The sequence below is a fragment of the Pogona vitticeps genome, chromosome 3 (assembly GCF_051106095.1).
Source record: "Pogona vitticeps strain Pit_001003342236 chromosome 3, PviZW2.1, whole genome shotgun sequence".
Classification (NCBI taxonomy): Eukaryota; Metazoa; Chordata; class Lepidosauria; order Squamata; family Agamidae; genus Pogona; species Pogona vitticeps.
This window is the reverse complement of record NC_135785.1, coordinates 243,186,557-243,205,543: the sequence shown is the minus strand read 5'-3', so window position 1 is coordinate 243,205,543 and position 18,987 is coordinate 243,186,557. Positions and strand designations below refer to the sequence as shown.

Below are 18,987 nucleotides of genomic sequence, written 5' to 3'. Positions count from 1 at the left end.
TAACATTTAAAGAATTTTACTATATTTGATATACACATTATAATCTAAAGTATTAAGAAGAGAACAGCATTGCCACATTATTTCAGTCCATATACTAAGGAACTTGGGCCCCAGGACCAGATGTGTGTCTCTCAATGACACCACCTGTTCACCATTTCTGAATCACCATTGCAACCATACAGGAAAAGAATACATGCATACACCAGTGTCAAACTGGATGTGGTAGATTACAAGGAACAGAGCTGATCCTATTTTTCCCTGACTTTCCTATTTTTTCTCAATTAGGCAAAAAGATTAGTTGACTTTTCAACCATAGATCCACCTTATTATATCTACTCTATTCGGCTCCACAATGCTGTCATTAAAACAAAGTTATTTACATACTCAGCTATTTACTTCCCAAGAAGAAGGGGCCACTGAGTAAAAAAGGTTAGGATTCGGCAACCAGATTACTTCCCATCCGCTCTAAACATTTTGCAAATAATCTACTTGAAGGTGCAGAGAAATCCTTGGCAAAGATAATACAAGATGAATGCTAGTATACAGGTTTGCACAGCTCCTTTGTAAGAAAAATATTGCTTTCAAGGCTTCTAGCAATACAGTTTATTTTCCCTTTAGCTGATAATGTACAGAACTTTTGTTATGTGGTAGATGTTTTCAAAATTACACTATAATTACTACTTGTAACTTTTTGCAAGAGTTTGGAAACCAATTGACAATTACTTCAGATGATGCAGCAAACTACAAGCATGCCACTTTATCTTCTGTCAGTATGCTACAGTCTGTATAGAAGCACTGCAACCATTTATAATAGACACATTATTAAATTTTAGCATTTGGTGTTAATAGATTCAGTAAAACATTTTATCTGCTATCAAATCATTTAGAAAGATGTAGAAGTTGGCAATGTGCCATTTGGAATTTCTGCATTATAAATCCTATAGTTCTGAGAGTTCTAAGAGATAGAAGTGTAAATGTGGCTCACCTGAGAGAAAGCTTGAAAGCTTTATGTTTTAGCCATGCCCAGTCTTTCTGTTCAGAAAGGAAGCTGCCCCCGTGCCACCTGGAAATGTCCCTTCTCAACAGGAAGCTTAGGTAGACCTAGGCTTAGCTAGGCCACAGAATTTAGGGATGTGAATGGCACATCCCTAATAGCAGTCAAATGAAGATATGTTCTATGGTAGTTCCCTCTACCTATTCAGTTACATTGCTCTTAAAAACAATCTTCAGTATAGCAGTCCCAACAAAAACCAGGGAGATCTTGTGTTCATTTCATCCATAATATTTCCTGCAAATATAATAATGAAATGGCAGTTGCATTAATATATATTGATACTAGCTGGTGTGGTTTATTTTTGTATGTGGATGGAAAGATCCCCCCAAATAACAATCTGTACCTAAAAGTGACCTGTTTAACACAATCTCAACTGATCCAGGCCAGTCTAGTTGCATTCTGTCAAATGGCAGAAGACTACTCAGATGGCTTGCCTTTCCTGAACAGTGAAGATGCCATGTAGTTGGGTGGGGTTGTGGGCGAGTGAGAGCCAAGCATGAAAAATGAAGACAATGAAAAGAAGAGCACTGCTCTACTGCTATGCTATAAACATACCTACTCATATTAGTCCTTCCCAAGAAATTAAGAGCCCCACGTCCCTTATGTGAAGCTGCGCAGCCCTACTGTATATTTGTGGTAATATTCCACTACTGCTGGATGTCTGGAAGATCCAGTCACAAAGGTAAGAAAAATATCACGCACATACATCCAGTTCTCCAATGCTCACCGATTTTCTTTGTTCCCAATGTCAAGAAGAAGTGCTCTTTCAGTCCGTGTAGCAATTCCTTCATTTGCCTGCTTCTCCACAGCCCTGGCTGCTCCTGCTTTTGGATTGTACTTAGATAGAATCTAAAAACAATGATTTTTGGTAAACGAATGGGAACATTTCATTTTTTTTCATGAGATAGATCTTTTTTTGCTAATACAGTGGAGTCTCGACATACAGAGGGCTCCACTTACGTACTTTTCGACCTAAGGACTTCTCTGGCCGCAAAGTTTCATTTTGACTTCTGGCTGGAGAATCGACCTACAGACCAGAAGGGGAAGGCGGGGAAAGCTTCGGAGGCACTATTGGTGGCGAGGGGGGGGACCTCCTAGATGCCTCCAATGGCGGTGGAGAAGCCATGGGAGACATCCGGAGGTCCCCGGCCGCCGCCGCCGCCGGGACGGGAGAAGTCCAGGAGTCTGAGCATGGCTGGGATCGCCCGGCGTGGCGCGGCTCCCAGTGGCAGCGGACCTCCAAATGCCTTCCCCGCCGCCATGGGAGGATCTCGGAGTTCCGCCCCGCCGCCGGTCCACCCTGGGAAAGCCTGTGTCGGCGGGGGAGGGGAGACCTCCAAGAGGCCTCCAGCAGCGGCAATGGCAGCAGCAAGGGACCTCCGAGAGGCCCCCAGCAGTGGTGGAGAAGCCCTCAGAGGCCTCGGGCAGCAGCAATGGGAGACCCCTGTAAGGCTTCAGAAAAGTAAGTTTAATTTTTATTTTTTATTTTTTTGGGGGGGGGGGTGGTCTCGGGCCGGGTATGGATTAAATGGTTTTCAATGCATTTCTATGTGAAATGCATTTTCGACTTTGAGGACTTTTCAACCTACGGACCCCATTCTAATAAGGATTAATTCCGTAGGTTGAGACCCCACTGTAAAATGCTGAATTCTAGCACTGATGGTTGGGAAATAGTTATCAAACCTGAAAAATCTGGTCTGGAATCACAGTTATTTCAGGAGGTGGTGGTGGAGTACTGCTGAGGTTGGTGTAATCTGATATTGCTGGAGGGCAAGATTCTTCAATACATTCCAGACAATTATTTGGTGATACAGTGGTTTTCTGTAAACAGAAAAAAATAATGCTGAAATACAGGAAAAAAATGGGTGCTTTTTAAAATTGAATAATTAACATTTGATTAACCACTCAATTAAGGAAAGCTACACAAAATGTCCTGTATGGTCCAGAAGGTCTAATTAAGAGATCCATATTTTTTCAAAAAAATATTTGATGCTTACTTTATGTCCTGTTTTCATAGCTTGTGATTCAGTCAGATTCAGTGATTCAGTTAGAGACTTTCCTGTCACATGATCAGATGCATCCATATGATTACCCTCCGAGGATTTGGGTAAAACAATTTTCTTCCTGTGGGGAATTTTCACACCAGGTGTGCAAAACTCAGGTGCTGCAGGTGAAGCCATATAATCATTATCTGAAAATGTAAATTTCATTGGTAGTTTCAGATGTAGAATGAATCTTCAAGAGTTAGAACTGTTAGACATACACAAAAGGATCAAAATGGCTCCATATCATTGTTTCATGAATAAGGAGTTCTCACTAGACTCAGAATTCTCCTGTGAAATAATGGGAAACTTGTCATGGCTCCAACTTTTGATCCAAATGTAAAGAAAATTAAGCCTTTTTCTTACTAACTTTACATTCAAGGAAAGAGATTGCTAGAAGTATGGCTTCCTCTCCAAATTCCTATTTGGAGATCCTATGGATCTAAAATTATTTTGGTTGTAACTTGTTGTATAGGTTTTACTTAGGCTAAAAGAGGAAGAGATTAAGTATTCTGTACTTTTCTCTTTTTTTCACCTAAGGAAGTAATGGGCAATCAGAGTAGGGAACGAAGATTTTTCCTGAACCATGTGATATTAAAATAGGTTTGCACTTTGTTTTTTTAACTTCTCGCCAGACCCCCCCCCCCAAAAAAAAACTGATGAGAGAGTAGTTCATCAACCAGAGGCTCATATTTTCTCCAAGTAAAATCTCAGGATTGGAAGAATGGGAAAAATGGATGAGTAAGATTCAGTAGATTTATCTCCTTCAGTAAGTCATAAAGGATAACATTTTATAGCAGCTCAAGTTTTGACCAGAGGTATTTTTCAGAAGCAAAGAACTCCCCTTTAACAAGAACTGAACTTGTCCAATTCCAGACCAAATTCAAAGTTCTGACTTACTGGCTGAAAGGTTATGACTTAACAGGTTGAAATCCTGTTGCTTAATGTAGTAAATTACAACTGTAGTAGGCCCATTAAATAAATGGAACATACAGAAGAATTTATACACCAAATTCCCATGGAGTCAGTGAGTCTAGTTTAGTAGCAACATACAATGCTAAGCAATAGGATTTAAACCACAAACAGTCAAAGAGCTTAAACCCAAAGCATCTAAAATGCAACCCCTCATATGATAAATACAGATTATAACTCAAGATCCTGAACTGTGAAATATCAAAATGGAATTTAGAAATGAGCGCTTAGTGATTTTCATTTGTTAGCCAAAAGACTGGAAGGAATACTTTTTTTGCCTATACTGCAATCCTAAACAAAGAATCAATGGTTTTGTTTATTTATTTATTTATTGAACTTGTATGCCACCCATCTAGACATAGTCTACTCACAGAACACAAAGTAAAACAATAGAAATAAATTAGCAGTTAACAATGCATAGATAGTAATTCAAGATGGAGAGAATAAAAAGCATATTAAATTGTGCTCGGAAGGGAACTTTGTTACACAAAATGATTTGCTCTGCATAGACATGCACAGGGAGCATGGCTTTTTTTTTTTTTTACATTTTCGCAAGTAAAAGGGCTAGAGAATATCCCTCCTTCCTTTAAATGGAACAGTGAAATTTCAGGGAGAAAGTTTTGAACAGCCAAAGAGACTAGGTCACCTTAGGTTCTCTTCTGTCAACTTTGTCATTATAGATCTTGACTGTCTATGTTTCATTTAATTGTTTATTTCTATTTTTAGCACTTTATTCTGGAAGTAAAAGCCTTGCAATTCATCTAAATACCCAGGACTTACCACATAACTTGTTTGTTTGCTTAGGTGTATCCAGATTCTTGTTTGCTGCTGAAATCACCATTGATCCACTCAACTTATTATTTTGTCTAAGGAAAAGATAAAATATTATATCCTTGAGAGTGTGCATAGCTCATGAATGATAGAAGACTGTGTTTATGTGTCTTAAGAGCCTGACTACATTGGAAAATGTGGGAAATACCATGTGCTCGGGACAGGCTGGTTTGCATTTTTCCCATTGATCAATAACACAATAGGAAAGGTGAATCAATTTGGAGTCACACGTTCACAATTTTCCTCTCAAACAGAGACCCTTCTACTTTTAAAAAGTTGAATTCTTTCACTTTGGTTCAAAGTGTGTGATCACTCCGAATTTATGCAGAAAGGAAAGCCCCACTGAGTACATGTGCATGAACGAAGGAAGTTGTGCTTTATTAAAGTATCTTCTCCCTTGTCTCATGAACCATGCACACATATACAAAAAGCACACACTTAAAGAGAGCAAAGACTCTTTCCAAAGACACTCCTCCCCCGCCACAATTCTTCTTGGTTGGCAATACTTCTTTGTATTGTAAGTCAAGAAATGGAGCTTGTCTCTGAGGGCAAAAGATTTTAAAGCTAAGGAGATAACTATGTATATGAGTAAACCAAAGTTGAAAGCCTTGTACTGTTTGTAAGGCAGTTCTTTGTAATGGTGCCAATTGCAGGGCAATATGCAGAATGGCAAGTAAAAGGTAAAGGTTCCCCTTGACAATTTTTGTCCATTTGCATTCGACTCTAGGGGGCGGTGCTCATCCCCGTTTCCAAGCCATAGAGCCAGTGTTTTGTCCGAAGACAATCTTCCGTGGTCACATGGCCAGTGCGACTTAGACACGGAGCGCTGTTACCTTCCCACCGAGGTGGTCCCTATTGATCTACTTGCATTTGCATGCTTTCGAACCGCTAGGTTGGCAAGTAAACAGGAAAAATAAAGGCTCTTTTCTGTTTTAAATCACAAAGGCCCAAGTTCACTGATGCTACTTCACAATGAGTGAATTTGCATTTCCCTTGCAGTCACACTCTAAAAGCTCTAAGTAAACTGTTACAAGACCGGACAGGTTTTGTTAGAAACTCACAAACAAAATATATGCCTTCTGCCCTAAAATATGGGACAACTTGTTTTACATTATCTAAGAATGAGTGAATGCATGTATCATATATATATGCTCTTCTTTCCTGGATTTGTTGTCTCTTTGTGCTGAATAGATTATAAGCCCTTCAGGGCAGGAACAGGCTGATGACGTTACTTCCTGGAGAGGAATAAGTAATATGGACCTCTCCAATTGCTGTTGAACTCTAACTCCCATCAGGATTAGGTAGTATAATGAACTATCAGGGATTGTTGGAGTTGAAGTCCAGAAACAGCTGGAGGAATGTACTTCATCTACCATGGATCTAAAGACTTGTAACATACATCTCTCAAGTTCTTCAACTATTTCTACATTTAGCAGCATAACACTTACAAATACCACCATGTGATCACCTCAGAGACAGAAAGAGTTATAAAAATGAGAAAAAGTGGAGTCTTTATATTTTTAGAGGTACCAAGGATGTTACTCACCTGATGTTTTTTGCATTATTTAGCAGGAAGATTGTTTGATCTTCCATTAAGCTTGTGGTTTCATCATTCAAACACAGGTCATGTCCATGCATATGGAAGTTTTCTGCCTTTGGTGATAAGCATCCCGAAACGTCCCCTTCCTTTTGTATACCTCCTTGGGGTTCAATATGCATTGTTCCTGTAGTACTTGGGAGAGCATATTTTGAAAGCCCAAAATCTGAAAGCTGGGGAATTTGCTGTGGACTATAAGGTCCAGATGATTTTCCAGGACAAACAAAGTCTTTTGTCTTCTCGTGATCAATTGTGACAGATGTAGGGTTGATTTCAGCTTCATCCTTTGTTGCTTTGTTAAGAAGAAAACATGCTCACAATCTGAGAAACAGCCAATACTTTAATACCGAATTTGTGGGTTGAAATATTATAAGGATTTGTTCACTATAAATGAAGCATTCTCAGTATCTTATGTAACAGGGAAGAGACAAGGAATATGACATAGAAAGAATGTTGGTATTAATCATGAAATATCTATTTTATATAGTGGGAGGACATATTCAAAAGATAGGCTCTCCCTCCTGCTCGCTTCCACGGGCAGAACTGATTAGCCAATTAGGTGAAATTAGGAGAAAGGAACTACCATAACTCTGGGTGAACCTCCTCTGGGCGCTCCCTCTGTGTGGGAGGGCTAGGAAACACTGAATACATGTTCGTCTGAAAAACAGATCAGCATAAACTGCTAGTTCATGCCCATCTCTAGGCAGAAACATTATTAGCTCTAGTTATGTTTTAATAAAGAAAGCAGTATTTGTTCATAACTAATTGAATAAATATGTGCTTGTTGTTTAGTCATTAAGTCGTGTCCGACTTTTCGTGACCCCCATGAACCAAAGCACACCAGACCCTCTTGTCTTCCACTGCCTCCCGGAGTTTCGTCAAATTCATGTTGGTAGCTTCAGTGACAGTGTCCACCCATCTCGTCCTCCGTTGTCCCCTTCTCCTCTTGCATTCACATTTTCCCAACATCAGGGTCTTTTCCAGGGACTCTTCTCTTCTCATCAGATGGCCAAAGTATTGGAGCCTCAGTTTCAGGATCTGTCCTTCCAGTGAGCACTCAGGGTTGATTTCCTGCAAAATAGATACGTTTGATGTCTTTACAGACAAGGGGACTCTCAAGAGTCTCCTCCAGCACCACAATTCAAAAGCATCAACTCTTTGGGGGTCAGCCTTCTTTATGGTCCAGCTCTCATTTCCATACATCACTACTGGAAAAACCATAGCTTTGACTAGGCGGACCTTTGTCGGCAAGATGATGTCTTTGCTTTTCAAGATGCTGTTGAGGTTTGTCATCGCTTTCCTCCCAAGAACGAGGTGTCCGCCAATTTCGTGGCTGCTGTCACCATCTGCAGTGATCATGGAACCCAAGAAGGTAAACTCTGTCACTGCCTCCATATCTTTCTCTTCTATTTCCCAGGAGGGGATGGGGCCAGTGGCCATGATCTTAGTTTTTTTTAATGTTGAGCTTCAGACCATTTGTTGCGCTCCCCTCTTTCACCGTCATTAAAAGATTCTTTAATTCCTCCTCACTTTCTGCCATCAGAGTGGTATTGTCTGCATATCTGAGGTTGTTGATATTTCTTCTGGCAATCTTAATTCTGGCTTATGATTCATCCAGTCCAGCCTTTTGCATGATGTATTCTGCATATAAATAAGCAAGGAGACAATATACAGCCTTGTACAGTACTTCTTTCCCAATTTTGAACCAATCAGTAGATGTTTTTCTGGAGCTCTCTGGCTTTCTCTATCATCAAGCACATGTTAGCAATTTGGTCTCTAGTTCCTCTGCCCCTTCGAAATCCAGCTTGTACTTCTGGGAGTTCACGGTCCACATATTGCTGAAACATGCCTTGGAGGATTTTGAGCATAACCTTGCTAGTGTGTGAAATGAGTGCAATTGTACGGTAGTTGGAGCATTCTTTGGCACTGCCCTTTTTTAGGATTGGGATGTAGACTGATATTTTCAATCCTCTGGCCACTGCTGAGTTTTCCAAACTTGCTGGCATATTGAATGTAGCACCTTAACAGCATCATATTTTAAGATTTTAAATAGTTCAACTGGAATGCCATCAGCTCCACTGGCCTTTTTGTTAGCCAGGCTTTCTAACGCCCACTTGACTTCGCTCTCCAGGATGTCTGGCTCAAGGTCAGCAACCACATTGTCTGGGTTGTCCGGGACATCCAGATCTTTCTGGTATAGTTCCTCTGTGTATTCTTGCCACCTCTTCTTGATGTCTTCTGCTTCTGTTAGGTCCCTCCCATTTTTGTCCTTTATCAATTCCATCTTTCACAAATTGTTCCTTTAATATCTCCAATTTTCTTGAACAGATCTCTGGTTTTCCCCTTTCTATATTCGTCTATTTGTTTGCACTGTTCATTTAACAAGGCTCCTTTGTCTCTCCTTGCTATTCTTTGGAAGTCTGCATTCAATTTTCTGTAACTTTCCCTATCTCCCTAGCATTTTGTTTCCCTTTAGCATTCCAGTCCCCTATAATGACAAGAACATCTTTCTTTAGTGTCAGTTCTAGAAGGTGTTGTAGGTCTTCATAGAATTGGTCAATTTCAGCCTCTTTAGCATTGGTTGTTGGTGCATAAACTTGGATTACTGTGATGTTAAAAGGTCTGCCTTGGATTTCTATTTAAATAATTCTATCATTTTTGAGATTGTATCCCAGTACAGCTTACCCCACTCTTTTGTTGACTATGAGGGCTACTCCACTTCTTCTACGGGATTCTTGCCCACGATAGTAGATACGATAATTGTCTGAATTGAATTTGCCAATTCCCCTCCATTTTAGTTCACTGATGCCCAGGATGTCAATGTTTATTCTTGCCATCTCTTGTTTGACCACGTCCAGCTTACCAAGGTTCATAGATCTTACATTCCAGGTTCCTATGCAGTATTTTTCTTTCCAGCATTGGACTTTCCTTTCACTTCCTGGCACGTCCACAGCTGAGCGTCCGTTCGGCTTTGGCCCAAGCACTTCATTAGCTCTGGAGCTACTTGTCCTCCGCTCTTCCTCAGTAGCTTGTTGAACACCTTCCGACCTGAGGAGCTCATATCTTTTAGCCTTTTGTTTCTGTTCATGGGGTTTTCTTGGCAAAGATATTGGAGTGGCTTGCCAGTTCCTCCTCCAGGTGGATCGCGTTTAGTTAGAACTCTCCACTTTGACCTCTCTGTCTTGGGTGTCCCTGCACAGCATAGCCCATAGGTTCTCTGAATTACTCAAGTCCCTTCGCCACGACAAGGCAGCAATCCATGAAGATATGCATTCAAATACAAATGCCACTGAGAGCAATGCAGTATGGAAATACACTATCTGCAAAAAAAGTCCGTAAGATTTGTTGATACAATTCTTAACCTAGCAAATGATACACATATTGAAGTCTGGGAAACATTTTAAAGCAGAAATTGAAGAATACAGTTTCCAGATTTTCAGTACTTATGCATGTGGTATGGCTATCCCTATAGAATGTGACACTTATGGAGGTAGTTATAAATACTGTTGAAAGCATTTCATGTGAACAATTCTAAACAGTCTTTGTACTGGAATTCTTAAATCAGCAGGATGATTCTGGAGGATGTGCTACGGAGAATAAAGTGAAAATATGTAATTTTAAAATTTACAGTATATTTTTTCTGTTTCTATTTAACAACATCTAATGTATTCTTTAGTTTAGTAAAATACTGAACCATACATTGAAACATTGACTATATTAAGAATGCCAAATTTGGAGAAAATATTACCTGTATTCTTACTGACAACTGGTTTGTAACCGTATTTCTGGAACATATCTCTTAGTTCTCCAAGATTTGCTGCATTCCTTTTCATCAGAACCTTACTGGCCTTTATGAAGTCATAAGTACTACCTCTTTCTGAAGAACTTATACAAAGAGTTTTATCAGCATCTCCCTTTGGTTAGAAAAAAAATTAAAAATCAAGGTAAATATCCTTTGCAATTAGTATGTCAGGCTCATGATGTGCTTTCATTCTGGTTATCCCAGAAGAAACAAGAAAATCTACCCACCCTCCAAAATGCAGATCAGATTATAAGCATCATTTCTAGAAAAAAAATATTGAGCTTTTAAAAACAAAAACTACAAATACGATGTTTCATTTAAGTTACATAAATCAATATTAAATAACCTGGATATAAACCATGGTGGATTAAAATCAATGATTTAAAAAAAATCTGATTTTTTAAATTTGAACTGGATTTGTAAACTTTAAATCAGGTTTTTATTTAAATCAGATTTTTAAAAATTTAAATCAGATTTATTTTAATGAAATGCTTCGGGAAGAAAATCTATGGATAGTTTTCTATTTACAATATAGTTAAAAAGTTATTAAGCATGAAATAGAGCTTAGTTATGCAGTTTGAGGCTGTAAGGTAAAGGTTCCCCTTGACAATTTTTGTCCAGTCGTGTTCGACTCTAGGGGGCAGTGCTCATCCCCGTTTCCAAGCCATAGAGCCAGCGTTTTATCCGAAGACAATCTTCCGTGGTCACATGGCCAGTGCGACTTAGACACGGAACGCTGTTACCTTCCCACCGAGGTGGTCCCTATTGATCTACTTGCATTTGCATGCTTTCCAACTGCTAGGTTGGCAGGAGCTGGGACAAGCAACAGGAGCTCACTTCATCGCATGGATTCGATCTTACGACTGCTGGTCTTCTGATCCTGCAGCACAGGCTTCTGCGGTTTAGCCCGCAGCGCCACCACGTCCTGCTGTGCCACCACGTCCCGCTATATTTATGCAATATTTACATTTTTGGTAAACTAATTAAATTAATCCAAGTTATCCAAGCTGAGATAACATGCACTTTTCCACACTAAAAATGATATGAAATAAACAAAGTTCAGGAAGGCTTTAATCTCATCATTGTCTGCAAATCTCACTACAAACACCAAACACATTACTTTAAATGCTAGGTTTGAAGATTGAAGTGAAATACATCTGTACAGTGGACCCTCCATTTACAGACGGCTCGACTTACAGACTTTTCGAGTTACAGACTTCTCTAGCCGCAAAATTTAAATTCAACTTGCAGCCGGAGAATCGACTTACAGACCAGAAAAAAACCAAAACGGAACAAAAATAGAATAAAAAATGCCATTTATGGTATTAATTGGTTTTCAATGCATTGTAGGTCAATGGAGATTGGACCTACAGACTTTTAGACTTGCAGCCACCGTTCCAATACGGATTAATTCTGTAAGTAGAGGGTCCACTGTACCAGGCAGATATTGTGTTGAGGAGGGAGTGGCAAGCAATAAAAATGAAAGTGAAACTTTCTAGGCAGCTTACAAAGCTTGGGAACTTTGTTCACATAGCTTGAAGTTTTGTGTTTTTTAAAAGATATTTTGTTTAACCACTTCAGTTAATAAACATTGATGTTTAATCAAACACAAGGATATGTAAACTATTAAACTAAAATAAGTTTTGATATAGCTGTTTTACTAATCTGACAGTTTATTATTCAAAATAGGAAACCTGCATCTACTAGCAGCAAGAATGAGTCTTTACATTTAAAAATCATGATTTAAACTGAGTCTTATTGACTAGTTATTTAAATCATGATTACAAACATTACTTAAATTAACTTGATTTAAATCAAATCCACCCTGAATAAGTATAATAGCCCTCTCAAATATACCCATCTGCACTTATCTTTATATGCACTTCATTTTTGCTTCAGTTATAGCTCACAGATATTTAAGTTTTGTTCCTATGTGTCTGATGATACATATTTCATCCAAATGTTTTTGCATAGGTACTATGGTGTATAATAGGAAGTATGGCTGAAAGCTTATGTGAAGAATGATTGAGAATTAGGGGATGCCTGAGAAGGTAGATTCACACATGAGTGTGGATTGGCAGAGAGTAAGAATGGCAAATAACTGCTGGAAGTGAGCTAGAGAGTCAGGAATAGGATTAGAGTGACAAATTTAATGAAAGTTGTCACATAGGATGGGTGTGTGGAAGAAAGTGAGGACTGAGTAATCATGACAACAGTTAGCAATAGGAGCTGAATTGGGTTCTTTTTACATGCAAGTAAGAGGAACTGAAGCTGCTAATTAATGAGGTGCCCATCTCATGTTAATTTTATACCTGGTCATACACCCAAGTACTAAAGAAGGGATACACCCTACTCCCCAAGACTAAGGAACTCATAGGAATGTCTTTTTTTTAAAAAAGAGTCTCTTCGTAGACTCATTAAAAATAATCAAGACAGCTACGGTAACTAATGGACAAAAACTTAAAGAACTGAATTTTTCAGACCCTCATTTTACAGGGAAATCGCAATCTTATAATCATTGTCATAAATAAAGTGGGGATATGTAGACAAAATAGGTGACATTTAATGGTGGGTTTATGCCAGTGAGGGAGGGGACCTAAACTTCTCAAAATAGGATTTGAGGATTCAGAATCCTCAAATCCTCTGGAAAAATATGGGATATGGTATATGTATAAGAAAAAATTAGCAACCCCCTCTCCCAATATTCTACTTTGGTTGTATGGAAACGTTCTGCACTAGTGCAAGGCCACTGGTGAATACAACACAATGTAAACAAGTCATAAATTGGCTTCCTATGAATTAGAATTAAACATACTTAATACAAAGCCCGTGAAATTACAGAAAGAGAAATAAGATAAGAGTATAAAGGTAGGAGTACCTTTAATGTCCTGACTTCAGAGTGTAATTCATGTAAATATCTCATTGGAGAATCATCTTCCAATTCTTCAAAACATGTTTTAATGAAAAAAAGGTTTAGAAAGAATCCATAATCCAGTATTGTTATAATACCTTCTATAGCACATAGCTTTGTTGTACTGATAAGACTGAGGCTTCAGCATAGTTAATAAGTAGATGGGACACTGTACAGGAGTCACAATGAGCTGTCTGAATGAAGGGCATGATGCTAATATATACTGCAATGCTATACCTTTAAAGACTAGCCAAGGCACAAACATTATACTTGTACAAATACATAATTTGTCCTAGCTAAATTCCAGCATCCAGTGAATAAGTTCATAAATTGAACCCTACTGTTGGATGCATGTACAGGTAATCACCAGTGAGATCTTCCTGCAAGTGAGGCTTGTAAACTTCCTTAATTGCAATTTGCTCACTGCAGATGTAACATAACATTTGCTTTGCAACTCCACTTCAAAGCTTGTTTCCAAATCTTAATTTTTTGCCAAACATAAATGGGATTTATTTAGATGTATCAAAGGCTCTAATTGGAGAAAGTTATTTGCAGTTAACAAGAAATTGAATGTTAATCTCTAAATGAGTTAAATGCAAATAACGTTTTTAAAATCAGGGCCAACTGGCAACCATTTCAATCAGTTCCCTTTTTTTAAAGAATAATTGCTTTGTGAAGTGATATGATGGCCAAACCCCTCTCACATAACTTTTAAAAAATACTGATTTCAGACTTGTTAGGATCAAATAATGTACTGATAACTAGTATATTGCCATATCAAATTATAATCCCACATCAATTTATATTATAATTTGACTGTGAAAATAATCTGATCTATCGCTGATGTTCACTTATTCTATAGAAGTTTGAATATTTACAAAGGCCCTTTTAGGACAATTTGTGTATGGCATTCTAACCTTAAGATGTGATAAAACAGATATGGCACTGCCAGCCTGGGTGCAGAGCAATGAGCAGTGGGTGGGAGCCAATGTTTGAAATGAATAACTGTCCCCATTGGGACCCAGAAGTAGAAACCCAAGGACACCCCAACACTTTTTGCTGAAATATTCAAAGTTTCCTGTGCTCTTGACTGAATACTGGAAAGTTGATATGATGTGGCATTTAGATTATTAATCCTGGATTTGGGGTTCAAATCCTTCTTTGGCCATGAAACGTCTTGGATGACTTTGGGTCTGTCAATTCCCTCAGCTTGACATATCTCACAACATTATTTTGAGGATAATGTTGGAGAAGAGCTGTGTATGCTGCTTTGAGCTCAGCACAGGAGAAGTGAAATATAAATGTAAAAATGGCAAACAGTGAAAGGAAGGGACCTTCATGTGAGGATTTCTCCACACTCATTCACCCTAAGAAGCTAGATAGAAGATAACCCTATTGCTGAAGCATCCCAACGATATGCTGTGAGGACACAGTAGATTCTGGCTACAAACATTCCAGCCTTAGTTACAGTTTTAGGACACATTCATAGAGATAAACATTACTTTATCGCACAGAACTAAGAGATTATATATGGCCCTCTTACCTGTGCCATCACCTTGAAAAACCTGCTTTAGCTGCTCAGCCTGTTTCTCCAAAGTGGCTGCTAAAGTCCGTAGTTTGTTGAAGAAGCTTCCTGTCACATCCATACTGAAAAAAACCGTTACAGCATTCTAGTTGTTATTGCCATAATTTGTACAAAGATTAGAAAGCTGGTTGTCAGTGAAGTATAAAGAACACAAAGAATTGCAGTCTAGGTTTAACAAAGAAAGATCTATATTGTTTCCCAGGGCCTCTCCACATAATCCGTGTTTATTCCATCCCCACATGATAGTTTTGGAAGTATACAAATCTACAATAAATTACACATGACATGTGTAGAGCAATATAACAAATTAACATCTCCCTTCCACACTGTGCTTCTGAGCATTCTGCATTTTCCCAGGCTAGGGCAAACAATGTTTTGTACCCAAGAAAACTGGAGTGTTCCCTCAGACAGAATTCCTATTATGATCAATGTTATAATGAATTACTATTGACATAACTCATTATAATATTGATCATAATAGGAATCCTGTCTGAGGGAACACTCCAGTTTTCTTGGGTACAAAACATGGTTTGCCCTAGCCTGGGAAAATGCAGAATGCTCAGAATGCTTATAATGAATTACTATTGACATAGCCCCCTTCATGGATTGCTGCCTTGTTGTGGCGAAGGGGCTTGAGTAACTCAAGGAAGCTATGGGCTATGCCGTGCAGGGCCACCCAAGACGGACAGGACATAGCAGAGAGTTCCGACTAAACGCAATCCACCTGGAGTAGGAACTGGCAACCCACTCCAGTATCTTTGCCAAGAAAACCCCATGAACAGAAACAAAAGCCTAAAAGATATGACACTGGAAGATGGGACCCTCAGGTCGGAAGGCATCCAACATGTTACTGAGGAAGAGCGGAGGACAAGTACAAGTAGCTCCAGAGCTAATGAAGTGGTTGGGCCAAAGCCGAAAGGACGCTCAGCTGTGGTCGTGCCAGGAAGTCAAAGGAAAGTCCAATGCTGCAAAGAAAAATACTGCATAGGAACCTGGAATGTAAGATCTATGAACCTTGGGAAGCTGGATGTGGTCAAACAGGAGATGGCAAGAATAAACATTGACATCCTGGGCATCAGTGAACTAAAATGGAGGGGAATGGGCGAATTCAATTCAGATAATTATCATATCTATTATTGTGGACAAGAATCCTTCAGAAGGAATGGAGTAGCCCTCATAGTCAATAAAAGAGTGGGAAAAGCTGTAATGGGATATAATCTCAAAAATGATAGAATGATGTCAATACGAATCCAAGGCAGACCTTTCAACATCACAGTAATCCAAGTTTATGCACCAACCACCAATGCTGAGGAGACTGAAATTGACCAATTTCATGAAGACTTACAACACTTTCTAGAACTGACACCAAAGAAAGATGTTCTTTTCATCCTAGGGGATTGGAATGCTAAGGTAGGGAGTCAAGAGATAAAAGGAACAACAGGGAGGTTTGGCCTTGGAGCTCAAAATGAAGTAGGGCAAAGGCTAATAGAGTTTTGTGAAGAGAACAAGCTGGTCATCACAAACACTCTTTTCCAACAACACAAGAGGCGACTCTACACATGGAAATCACCAGATGGGCAATATCGAAATCAGATTGATTATGTTCTCTGCAGCCAAAGATGGAGAAGCTCTATACAGACAGCAAAAACAAGGCCTGGAGCTGATTGTGGCTCTGATCATCAGCTTCTCATAGTAAAAATTCAAGCTTAAACTGAAGAGAGTAGGAAAAACCACTAGGCTAGTCAGGTATAATCTAAACCACATCCCTTAAGAATACACAGTGGAAGTGAAGAACAGATTTAAGGAACTCGATTTGGTGGACAGAGTGCCTGAAGAACTTTGGATAGACGCTCGTAACATTGTACAGGAGGCAGCACCAAAAACCATCCCAAAGAAAAGGAAATGCAAGAAAGCAAAGTGGCTGTCCAACGAGGCCTTAGAAATAGGGGAAACAAAATACAAGGGAGATAGGGAAAGTTACAGAAAATGGAATGCAGACTTCCAAAGAATAGCAAGGAGAGACAAGAGGGCCTTCTTACATGAAAAATTTAAAGAAGTAGAGGAAAATAATAGAAAAGGAAAAACCAGAGATCTGTTCAGGAAAATTGGAGATATTAGAGGAACATTTTGTGCAAAGATGAACATGATAAAGGACAAAAATGGGAGAGACCTCACAGAAGCAGAAGACATCAAGAAGAGGTGGCAAGAATACACAGAGGAATTATATCAGAAACATTTGGACATCTCAGACAACCCAGATAATGTGGTTGCAGACCTTGAGCCAGACATCCTGGAGAGTGAAGTCAAGTGGGCCTTAGAAAGCTTGTCTAACAACAAGGCCAGTGGAGGTGATGGCATTCCAGTCGAACTATTTAAAATCTTAAAAGATGATGCTGTTAAGGTGCTACATTCAATATGCCAGCAAATTTGGAAAACTCAACAGTGGCCAGAAGACTGGAAAAGATCAATCTACATCCCAATCCCAAAGAAGGGCAGTGCCAAAGAATGCTCCAACTACCGTACAATTGCACTCATTTCACACACTAGCAAGGTTATGCTCAAAATCCTCTAAGGTAGGCTTCAACAGTATGTGGACCGAGAACCCCCAGAGGTACAAGCTGGATTCCGAAGGGGCAGAGGAACTAGAGACCAAATTGCTAACATGCGCTGGATTATGGAGAAAGCTAGAGTTCCAGAAAAACATCTACTTCTGCTTTATTGACTATGCAAAAGCCTTTGACTGTGTGGACCACAACAAACTATGGCAAGTTCTTAAAGAAATGGGAGTGCCTCACCACCTTATCTGTCTCCTGAGAAACCTATACGTGGGACAGGAAGCAACAGTTAGAACTGGATATGGAACAACTGATTGGTTCAAAACTGGGAAAGGAGTACAAGGCTGTATATTGTCCCCCTGCTTATTCAACTTATATGCAGAATACATCATGCGAAAGGCTGGACTGGAGGAATCCCAAGCCGGAATCAAGATTGCCGGAAGAAATATCAACAACCTCTGATATGCAGATGATACCACTCTGATGGCAGAAAGTGAGGAGGAATTAAAGAACCTTGTAATGAGGGTGAAAGAGGAGAGTGCAAAAAACGGTCTGAAGCTCAACATTAAAAAAATACTAAGATCATGGCCACTGGTCCCATCACCTCCTGGCAAATAGAAGGGGAAGGCATGGAGGCAGTGACAGATTTTACTTTCTTGGGCTCCATGATCATTGCAGATGTTTACAGCGGCCATGAAATTAAAAGGCACCTGCTTCTTGGGAGGAAAGCAATGACAAACCTAGACAGCATCTTAAAAAGCAGAGACATCACCGACAAAGGTCTGCATAGTCAAAGCAGTAGTGATGTATGGAAGTGAGAGCTGGACCATAAAGAAAGCCGAAGAATTGATGCTTTTGAATTGTGGTGCTGGAGGAGGCTCTTGAGAGTCCCCTGGACTGCAAGGAGATCAAGGTTATCCATTCTGAAGGAAACCAACCCTGAGTGCTCACTAGAAGGACAGATCCTGAAGCTGAGGCTCCAATACTTTGGCCATCTCGTGAGAAGAGAAGACTCCTTGGAAAAGACCCTGATGTTGAGAAAGTGTGAGGGCAAGAGGAGAAGGGGACGACAGAGGATGAGATGGTTGAACAGTGTCATCGAAGCAACCAAGGTGAATTTGACCCAACTCCGGGAGGCAGTGGAAGATAGGAGGGCCTGCCGTGCTCTGGTTCATGGGGTCACGAAGAATCGGACACGACTCAATGGCTAAACAACAACAAAGTTCCTCCAAGCTGCATTGTACACTTTTAACAAAGGAACCATGGCGTCCAGAACGAGGGTATTGCTGCTATCACCCACACCTGAGATCTCAACCTCTCCTAACCCACAGCAGATACTGTACTGTCTTCTTGCTCCATACACACGAGCACCGGTTAACACGGATTACCACACCCACCCTAGGCAACTGAAAAGTTAGATTTAGGACAAACGCTTCGTCAAATCTACCTGGGAAATCGACCAAGCCTCTGAAGTCCTCCGGCGCTCTTATGTCCCCCACAGACACACGCTGCATAAAACTCCTCACAGGCTTCACTCGACAACTGCCGCTTTTAATGCCTCAGCAGCGGCGGGGGCGCCTCGAGTTTTGAATCGCCTAAGATGGCAAATCCCGATTGGTCACTCTCAAATGATCCCGC

General features: G+C 39.8%; 1 protein-coding gene across 3 annotated transcripts; it reads right to left on the bottom strand.

Moving 5' to 3' along the window:
* Nucleotides 1-18,927, bottom strand: SKA3 (spindle and kinetochore associated complex subunit 3). Of its 3 annotated transcripts, none has more exons than XM_020802008.3 (10): nt 18,797-18,927; nt 14,753-14,856; nt 13,177-13,241; nt 10,245-10,410; nt 6,446-6,788; nt 4,849-4,934; nt 3,052-3,245; nt 2,738-2,875; nt 1,782-1,903; nt 1-1,288 (listed from the first exon to the last, which is right to left on the bottom strand). In XM_020802008.3, the coding sequence occupies exons 2-10, from the start codon at nt 14,853-14,855 to the stop codon at nt 1,273-1,275; spliced, it is 1,233 nt and encodes a 410-aa protein (XP_020657667.3). In that variant the 5' UTR covers nt 14,856; nt 18,797-18,927; the 3' UTR covers nt 1-1,272. The 3 variants fall into 3 exon arrangements, with proteins under 3 accessions (XP_020657667.3, XP_072849802.2, XP_020657668.3); XM_072993701.2 differs by having other exon boundaries at nt 3,052-3,218; XM_020802009.3 differs by having other exon boundaries at nt 14,753-14,879; nt 18,797-18,890.
* Between the last annotated feature and the right edge of the window lie 60 nt (nt 18,928-18,987).